Source organism: Trichechus manatus, unplaced genomic scaffold (assembly GCF_000243295.1).
Source record: "Trichechus manatus latirostris isolate Lorelei unplaced genomic scaffold, TriManLat1.0 scaffold00008, whole genome shotgun sequence".
Lineage (NCBI taxonomy): Eukaryota > Metazoa > Chordata > Mammalia > Sirenia > Trichechidae > Trichechus > Trichechus manatus.
Window position 1 is genome coordinate 27,710,005 of NW_004443944.1, and position 9,775 is coordinate 27,719,779.

Here is a 9,775-nt window from a genome sequence, read left to right on the forward strand (position 1 = left end):
ACATCTACAACTGGGAGGACAGGGTTCCTACCAGGAAGAATGGGGAAATTAAGTCAGGCTGGTAGATGGGGAAGTAATCTCTCTCAACACGTGATCCTGGCAAGTCCCTTCCCCTCCCAGGTTTGGTTTTCACCAATGGAAGTGAGGGGGCTGGGCCAAAGTCCTTTATAGCCCTGACATCCTAGGATCTGCCTTTATTTAATCTCATTTAATATTAAAAGAGGCAAAGAGGGTCCCCAGCTCAGCACATAGCCATAAGGCTCTACACCTGTGCAGAATGTAATCAAATACTTGGAGGCTGCAGAAAATTCGGGCCAGGATTTTAGGTACAGCAGCCTTGGGGCAACTGCCCCCAGGGAATAGAAGCAGATGGCTTTCTGCTGAGATGCCCTTCCTCACCTTCTTGTTAATAATTAAGTCATTACTGGAGACCTATTTTGTCACTTTTGAAATAATTCTGTTTGCAGAGACTTGTTGCCTGGGCTTGCTTCACCATGATGCTCTAGGCTGAGGGCTCACAGGCCACAAGTTAAGAATCTAGATCCTACCCACAGGCCCAAACTACAGGTCTCTGCAGTAGAAGAGTCCAGGACGGAAGTCAGGAGCCCTGGGGTGAGTCTGGCTAGACGTCTATGAGGCTGTGGACTCTGGAAGGACAGAAAGTAAGTCTGTTCTGCCTGCCACTATATCTCTAAGGCCGTCCACTGCCCGGCACACAGTGGCCTTTAAGAAAGATCTGTTGAATAGATGAGCAGCTCAGCCACTAAATCCCAGAGTGACCTTGGTCAAATCACTTCCTATTGCTGAACCTCAGTTTCGTCTTCTGGAAAGAGAATGACAAGAATAGTAGTGACCTCCCAGGGTTGTGTAAGAGTCAACCAAGATAAAATGGGTGAAAGTGCTTTGCAAATCAAAATCAGGCTAAACAAAATTTTAACGATTCAGAGCCAATGTGCTTAAAAACAAAACAAAAAGAATGAATATACATAAGAACAGGCAAATTTACGAGAATGCACTTGGCAAACAATAAACCATTAATCAAATGAATTACTACAATTGAAAGGAACAACACAGGTCACTCTAGTCCATGTTCCAATGTCCAAGTGATATTCCTCAGGCTGTCTCTGTTTCAAGAGAGCACAAAAATCCCTCATCAAAACCTTTGCCTAGATGCATCAATTGGTCCCAACCACCTGGAGTGAAGGAGAATGAAGAACACCAAAGACACAAGGAAAGTATTAGCCCGAGAGACAGAAAGCGCCACATAAACCAGAGACTTTGTCAGTCTGAGACCAGAAGAACTAGATGGTGCCCAGCTACCACCAATGACTGCCCTGACAGGGAACACAACAGAGTCCCAGATGGAGCAGGAGAAAGGTGGGGTGCAGAACTCAAATTCTAGTAAGAAGACCAGACTTAATGGTCTGACTGAGACTGGAGGAACCCCAGAAAGCATGGCCCCTGGAATCTCTACCAGCCCAGAACTAAAACATTACCGAGGCCAACTCTTCAGACAGGGATTGGACTGGACTGTGGGACATAAAGTGATACTTGTGAGGAGTGTGCATCTTAGCTCAACTAGATACGAGAGACTAAACAGGCAGCTTCTGTCTGGAGGTGAGATGGGAAGGCAGAGAAGGTTAGGAGCTAGTTGAATGGACACAGGGAATTGGGTGGAAAGGAGGCATGTGCTGTCACAGTATTGGGAGAGCAATTAGAGTCACATGACAAAGTAATATTTTTGTATGGGAAAAAATTAAAAAATTAAAAAAAAATGAAAAAAAATCTTTGTCTAGATTTTGGCGTGAAAAACATGGTTACTGTTACAACTGTACTCTACACACAACTGGGCTCAGAGAGTATTTGCCAAATTACACTGGAAGATGGGACCCTAGGGGTGTTTAGTGGAGGCAAGGCAGGAGTGTGGGCGAGGGGACCATGGAGGCTGTGCCCACCATGTGGCTGCTCTGCCTCATGACCAAGGTGGTGTTCAGGAGGGAGATACTGCACACAGAGGAGGCGAGAGAATGACCTTGGCCAAGCATCAGTTTCCTAGCTGTACACTGGGACCAACCATTGCTGCCTTCCACAGCAGTCACTTGGTAAGTACCAATGGGCATCCGTGGCTGCAGACTGGAAAACTGGAACTGGGCTCCATCACCTGGCTCAGACTCTCCTGTGCTAAGCACATTGGGACAAGTCCCTTCCTGCCTTTATGGGTGACTGACTCCTCTGGCTGGGCCAGGGAACACCCCTGATGGTGGGGGCTGGCTGAGAATTCCAATGGGCCCTGCCACGGACATGACACAGTTGGACTGGACACATAACTCAGGAGGATTCTCATAGCCTGGTGTGTAAAAGGGCTGGTGTAAAGGTCCCTCCCTTCCTTGACTCGTACCTTAAAGAAATTCTAGCTGGCACCCAACCCCGACCTTCAGGATCTTCAGAAAGCAGGGGCTGGAGAGCTGTAAGGAATACCTTTGTGTGTTCCTAACTCAAGAGGCAAGAAGGCTCAGATCCCTGGGACCCCATCAGTAGGTGTTCCTTTTCTAAGAGCAGGGCTGAACTGTGGGAAGAGCTAGGGTTTGGAGTCAGTCAGCCTTGGGCCTGAGTCACATTTTCTTTATCTGTAAAACGGGGCTTGTAAGAATTTCATGAGCATGCCCACAGAGGCCCTGGCAAAGAGTAGGTATACGAAGAATGTGTTCAGACTGTTATTTCCTATCTCCAAACCAGCAACACCCAACATCTTTCCCTCTGCTCTATTAGGCCCCCACTGGCCTCACAGACCTGGGGAGCCTTGGCTGGTACTCTGGCCATGCTCTCCTCAGGGAGCACAGCATCCTCTGATACTCCAACTGGCCCTTCCCATTCCTGTGGGCCCCATCCAAACCTCACCCTCTTCTCTCATCTGGAAGCTTGCAAAGCCTCCTCCCTGTCATCATTCTTATTCATTCTAATTTCCTGGCCCAATTCATCTTCCTGAAAAATTCTCTGCTCTGAAATCTTCCATGGCTCCCCAGAGCCTCAGCTTTTTAGCTGGTGTTCAACACTGCCTGCAACTTCCTAGCCCCTTTCCGATTTTCCATCCAGAGCCCTGATGCATCAGCAAAACTTGTCTACTCACTGTTTCCCTAAATGCATGCTTACCTGCCAGTCTCGTATCACTGTCTTTGCACAAATCAATCCCGAGAATGTCAGCCCCACCCTCTGCCTGGGCAATTCAAGCCCTCCCCTCAAGAGGGCTGTTTCCTCTGGCTCACGCTCACTTACTCCTTCTCAGACAATGCTTTCCCTCAGCAGACACTTAATTATATACAGTCATGCAGTCTCTCATAATTGTAGCCTTGTTTTCCTGTCAGACTGTAAGTTCCAAGGGGCAGGCCCTGTCTGTCTGTTCTTCCCTGTCCTCCTGGAGCCTGGCTCAGGGCTGGGAGGGCAGGCACTTGGGCAAAAAAGTCTCTTTTGAGCCCACTTCAGTTCCAGGCTGAGCCAAGTCCAGCTGCGACTACTTGGGACCACTTTTTCACACTTGCCCTTTGAGGAAACTGTTCACTGGCCTACCAGAACCCGATGCTCCAGGCCAGTGATGTACACAATGAGGGAGGCCTGGGCAGGGAGGTAAGCTATGGCTCTGGTCTGACCCTGGCGTGGCCTTGCTCTGGGATCCCAGGCACAGCCCTCGCCCTCTCTGTGACACAAGAAACAATCTTTTAGCTTTAGAATTCAGATTTTGTCTTTAATGTAGCCTTGGTTCCCAGGGGAAACCCTGGTGGCATAGTGGTTAAGAGCTATGGCTGCTAACCAAAAGGTCAGCAGTTCAAATCCACCAGGCAGTCCTTGGAAACCCTATGGGGCAGTTCTACAATGTCCTATAGGGTTGCTGTGAGTTGGAACTGACTTGACGGCAGTGGGTTTTTTGTTTGGTTCCCAGGAGCAGGTAGGTGAGAAGAGGCAGCCACAGCCATGACTGGAAACCCTGGAACCTCAGAGGCATTCACAAGCACACCTCATCAACTTCATTAAATTCCTACTGACAACTAGATTTCATTCCTGCCCAGGTGTTCAATTCTACAGCCCTCATCCCGGCCAGGTCTGACAGTCTCTGCCAGGGCTAAGCAGGCGAAGATAATTTGCTTCTGGAAACAACCAATCCTGCCTGAAACAAAGATGATATAACTGCCATATCTTGAGGGGACTTTACTACAAGAGTTCTCATCCTCACAGCAACCTATGAGGTGGTATTTCCATCCTAATGTGACAAGAAAGGAGACTGAGGCTCAGATAGTTGGTCAACCCATGGTCACACAACGGGGATAAGCCGGGCTGTGATATAAATGCAGGATACTCCCAGTTCAGCTTTTCCCAGAGTTCAGCCCATAGGCATTCAGTATCACGATCCTCCAGGGGGCAGGCTTAAAAGCTGATTCCTACATCCAGACCTGTCAAATGAGAATCTTCCGCAGTGGAGCTCAGGAACCTGAATTGTATAGACAAGGAACCAGAGGCACAGAGAGGTAAAATGACTGCCAAGGTCACACCTTCAGCAAGTATCAACCAGGGGCTGAATTCAGTCTGACTCCAGAGCCAGCAATCACTGACTTCCTGGAGGAGGTAGCATTTGACAATGTGGGCCTTGAAAGGAAGAGAGGGCATCACCAGGAGTAAAGCAGGAATAACAGCCTGAGGCAGGAAAGGCCGGGCAACATATACTCAACATGCTTTGGGAAGTGAAGAAACATGAAGCTGGTACTGCAGCCTCTACCCCGAGCCCAGGCAGAATATTCCTGAGCCCATCTGCGCTTCTGGGCTGAAAGTCTGTTGTGCCTGGTGCCTTCAACCAGCAGGTCTTCACAGTGGCCCTGTGGTATGTCTGACTGATGCTCAGGATGCGAAAGCCAGAAGAGGTGGTGACTCAGTCTCCATCCAGCCTCAAGCTAGCTAGCCCCATTTAAATGTGAGATGAGCTCAGAGGCTGGGAAAACGTCAAGCAAACCCTCCTTGTAGAACAGAGGGCAGGTCCAGGGAAGGCAGCCTGAGGAGGAGGCTACCAGGTAGAAGCAATAAACCTGGACAAAAGCTGTGGGGAAAGAAAAGTCAAGAGGTCTGGGCTCCAAGCCACCCACCAACACTGCCTTGCTGTGGGACTCTTGAGCAAGTCCCTGCCCCTCTCTGGGTCCCCATTCTTCATCTACCCCATGAAACGGGGAGAATTTCACTGGCTTCTGACTTCATTCTAGGACTGTTGTGAGGAACAATGGTCAGGAAAGAGCCTGGCAGATTACACAATGCCTCACACAGCACCTGGGAGATTACAGGATTACTCCTATTATTTATTAGACCAGCCAGAGATGCCTCCTTGATACCTGAACCCCAACCACGAGGGGGTGGGAAAGAGGCTAGGCCTCTGTCTTGTTCCCAAAGACAGAAAAGTGACCCAGATATTATCGGGAAGGGAAAGGAGTTCACATTTATTAAGCACCTACTGTGTATCAGTTATTTTTATATATATAATTCATTTAACCACCACAATCGTACAGTGCAAATATGATTATCTTGCATTTCCAGATGAAAAAACCGAAGCTCAAAGAAAGTAATTTGCTCAAGATTACACAGGTAGTGAGTGACGGAGACCAACTGAAATCAGGTGTTTTGGGCTTTAAAGCCCACACTTTCTCTACTCCCTGGAACAGTTTGTATAAGATAACGGGGATCTACTCCTTAATGATTTAGTAAAACTAAGCCGTTGCTATTTTTACACCACCAAAGAAAAATAAGTTGTGAATAGCCAAGGTTTCCAGATACGCACTCTTGGTTTTGGACTCTCTGAATTGAAAATCTCTTGTGTTGTGTATTTTCAACACATTCAAATCCTACTGGACCTCATTCATCTCAGATTCCCACGTTCGGCACAGGAAAGCACTCAGTAAAACCCAGGTGAACTGAAGCCACAGGAAAGGCCATGGGGGCTAGAGGTCAGGCTGTCGCCCAAAGGAAGCCTAAGGCAAGGAGCAAGGAGGAGGCTGAGCCTAGGACTTGGTTTCTTGAATTCTGATCTTGTCTATTTCCTAAGATGGTACAGAGCCCCTAAGCCATAAGGATTTCAAAATCTCATAAAAGACCACAGCAGAAGCATTCACAAACATTCTTCCTTGGCTACCAATAGGTAGCGGGCAGCCTAGCACAGTAGCTGGGTCAGCAGCAGAACACACCTGATGGGAGGAGTGAGCCAGGCTTGGCCAAGGGCTCTGCAGCTGTCCCAGCAGATGCCTTCCACACCTTCCCCCATCATCAGACCCCTCAGCCAATGTCTCCACCTCAGCCCAGGCCCAGTCCCCCACCTCCCAGCATAAACCCTCCCACTTTACCCAGTTCAAGGGTACTCTCTACAGGCAGAGCTTGCCCAAAGACCAGCTCTGCGGGGTCACTCCTCCCTGCAAAAGGCATTGTTGTCCTTAGGTGATGTCAAGTCAATTTTGACTCAATTGCCCCCTAGGGTTTTCTAGGCTGTAATCTTTACAACAGATTGCCAGGTCTTTCTTCCACGGAGCAACTGGGCATTAAAACCAAACCCGCTGCCGTCGAGTCAATTCTGACTCATAGTGACCCTACGGGACAGAGTAGAACTGCCTCATAGGGTTTCCAAGGAGCAGCTGGTGGATTCTAACTGCCAGCCTTTTGGTTAGCAGCTGTAGCTCTTAATCACTAGGCCACCAGGGTTTCCAGCTGGGCATCAGCATTCCCCAAATTCAGGCTGCTCCACCTGACAGTTGAAGCCTTTCAAGACATGGCTGCAGCCGATGCCTTAAACTCTATCTACAATTACTCTTTTCTTCAGGTTCCAGCTACATGCACATTTTTCTGGCCTGTGTCTTTGCTCACAGAGTTTCCTTCACCTAGAATGCCCTCCTCATCCTTTCACTTCTGCTTGTCCCAATCCTACACAACTATCCCAGCCTAGTTCAAACACTGCCACCTTCTCCTGGAAGCCTTTCTGATCCCTTTGTCCAGACAGGACCATCTCCTATGGAACGCCACATCAGGCCATCAGCACCCAGCTGGCAGCATTCAGCATCTCTCTCATTCTGTGATTAAGCACACCTTTAAATGGTAAGATGAGGCACAGGTGCAAACAGGTGACCTTTGAGTTACCTTAGAATCCTCAAAATGTCAGAGCTGGAGCTACCTAAGAGACCTTGCCATCCAACTCCGTCATTTTTCAGATGGAGAGAGAGAGGGCACCTGTCTGAAATCTTAGCATCAGTACCAGGAACAGAACCTTGACATCTGCCTTGCAGAATTTCTTTAAGGATCCAATGATTTTACAATGAGTCTTAGGACAAGGATTATTATTCCCATTTTACAGGTAAACTGAAGCCCAGGGGAAAGTGACCTCCCTGAGAGAAGGAGAGAATCTGGGGACCAGAACTCTGATCCTCACACTTTCAGGCCAGGGACCAAGCCCTTTCTCCTCCCTCTCCAAGCAGTTCACGTAATGCACTGAGCTCAAGGCACACAGTAAAAGGCCAATGGATATTAGAGATTGTCATACACCAGTGGGCAGGTGACACTGGCCTGACAGTGACCTCTTCAGAGGCAGTGCCACGGAACAGCACCCAAGAGTCCCGATTCAACTTTCGTGGGTCCCTGGGCCTCAGTCTCCTCATCTATAAGACAAGGGGGCTGCAACAGCTGATCTTAATTCCTGCTCCAAAGTTCTAGGAAATCCTAGGCTCCTTGACAGCAGGCCCCAGCTGTCTGAGAAGCCTCTCTCAGCTGGGGCCTTTGTTCCTCGACTCTATGCAGAGGCAAGAAAAACAACGAGGCTGACAACTACAAATTGACTAACTTTATTCCTAAATGCCACCAGCTGGGCAAGGCCTACCCTTAAAAAAGATGAGATGGAAAATCCAACTGTCTCCCAGCACAGACTTCTCGCTGGGCACACCTGCCTATCTTTACAAACTGACAAAGAGGAACCAGGAATCGGGACATAAGTAAGGGACAGCTAGCTCCCTGTTGTATTGGAAGGGCAAGCTGTATCCTTGAACAGCCAGGAGGCAGTGGAGTGGAGGGTAAAGGACTGTGGAGCCCCGGGCCTGGATCTCTGCCCCAGCTCCGCCATGAACTAGCTGGTACCCTGGGGCAAGCTACCTCTCCTCTCTGGGGCTCAGTTTAAAGACAGGATGATTGTTCATACACATGTCTACGTGCTCACGACAACCCTGTGAGGTCAGCACAATTATTCCATTTTTACATATGGGGAAACTGAGTCTTGGAGAGGCCAAGGATCTCACTTAAGGTCACACAGCTTTAAGCTGGTAAAACCAAGACCCCAGAGGCTTAGACTTGATCAGTTTAAGAACAACTTCTCCCTTATCCTGAGATTCTCAGCAAGACCAAGGCAGCATGAACCTTGCTCACCCGCCCACTCTGGTGGCCTGCAAAATTATGGCCACAAACGCCACAGCCCAGCTGCCTAGGAGGCTACACCCCCCTGTGATATTTCATTACTCAAGTTGGCAAGAACACAGCCCCCACCCCCAACCCGGTCTAAATAAACGCCCAAGTGATATCACATCCTGCCGGCTCCAAAATAGCCCAGGCCTGCCCACAAGCGAACACAAAGTGCCAGGCCATGCAGGGCCAAGCGGGCAGGGGTGCCCAGTTTGTGGCACCCCACACACACTCAAGCAACTAAAGCAGAAGCCTCAGGGCAGGAAGGCCCCCCACTCCCACCTCTGCCAGACGGCCTGGCTCCGCCCTCCTTGCCCCCGCTTTGTTGGGAGGCCCCAGAGCCTCCTGCCCCAGTGCCAGCCCTTGCCCCAGCACCAGCCCCAAGGAGCCTCGGCCGCGGCCAGCCTGCGGGCGACTCCGCCCCGACCCGGACACCCCACCACTCACATTGCTTCAAGAGCTCCAGACACAAAGCCATGAGGGCCGGATGCGGGTCAGAGACCCAGAGACCGGCAAAGACAGAAAGAGGGAGAGGGAGAAACACGGGAGCAGAGAGAGGGGAAGACAGGGGCCGGGGCACAGAAAGCGAGGGGACCGAGAGCCCTGAGCAAAGGAGCAGGCTTAAAGGAGGGGGCTTCAGCGCAAGAAACAGAGCGGTGAGACCACTGAGACAGATATGAGGCCAAGGGCTAAGGCAGGGAGAGCAAGTCAGGGGATGCGACCCAGAGAAATGTGGGTGTTCGGGGGCCTGAGAGAACAGAGAGAAACAGTGACCAGGGCAAACCAAGGGAAAGCAGGCAGGGGCTCCGAGTCACGGAGCAGGGGAAATAATAGGGGTCCTCTAAGAGGAAGACTCCAAGGGACTTAGGAGGTCCGAGCGGATATGAGGGACACCCAGAAGAGGGAAAATCCTGAGGAAATGGAAACTCAGGGGAGGCAAGACCCCAGGGACTTGGGGGTAAGGGAGGACCCCCAAAGATGTTCAAGAAGCTCAGAGGGGTGCCCCTGGGGAGTATGGAGGGTGTTCTGAAGAGGAGACCCCAAAAGATCTGGGAAGCACCCTGAGGAAAAGCTCCCACGAATGGGATGCTCAGAAGGGGAGGCTCTGAGGGATAAGAGGAGCGCTCTGAAGGGGGACCCCAAGATCGGGGAGCGAGGGAGGGGCTGCGAGGGAGCGCGAGAGCAGAGACAAAGAGACAGCGATACAGGGAGACACAAAGCGGGAGGAGCGGGGAGACGGGCCAGAAGGCTGGCGGCTGAACAGAGGGACGGAAGCGCAGGCGAGTGGGTGGACGGACGGACGGATAGACGGGGAGGA

General features: G+C 50.5%; 1 protein-coding gene across 4 annotated transcripts in view; it reads right to left on the reverse strand.

The window, feature by feature from the left end:
* DLGAP4 (DLG associated protein 4) overlaps positions 1-9,775 on the reverse strand; it is a 90,991-nt gene that overhangs the window by 60,607 nt on the left and 20,609 nt on the right. Inside the window, exon 1 of one of the 4 annotated variants that reach the window (XM_004370382.2) lies at positions 8,905-9,720. The exons of the other annotated variants lie outside the window; for them this stretch is intronic. Coding sequence (XP_004370439.1) covers positions 8,905-8,935 — 31 coding nt within the window. The 5' untranslated portion in view covers positions 8,936-9,720. Of the gene's footprint in view, positions 1-8,904; positions 9,721-9,775 lie in introns of those variants that run through there. 4 annotated transcript variants of the gene reach the window in all.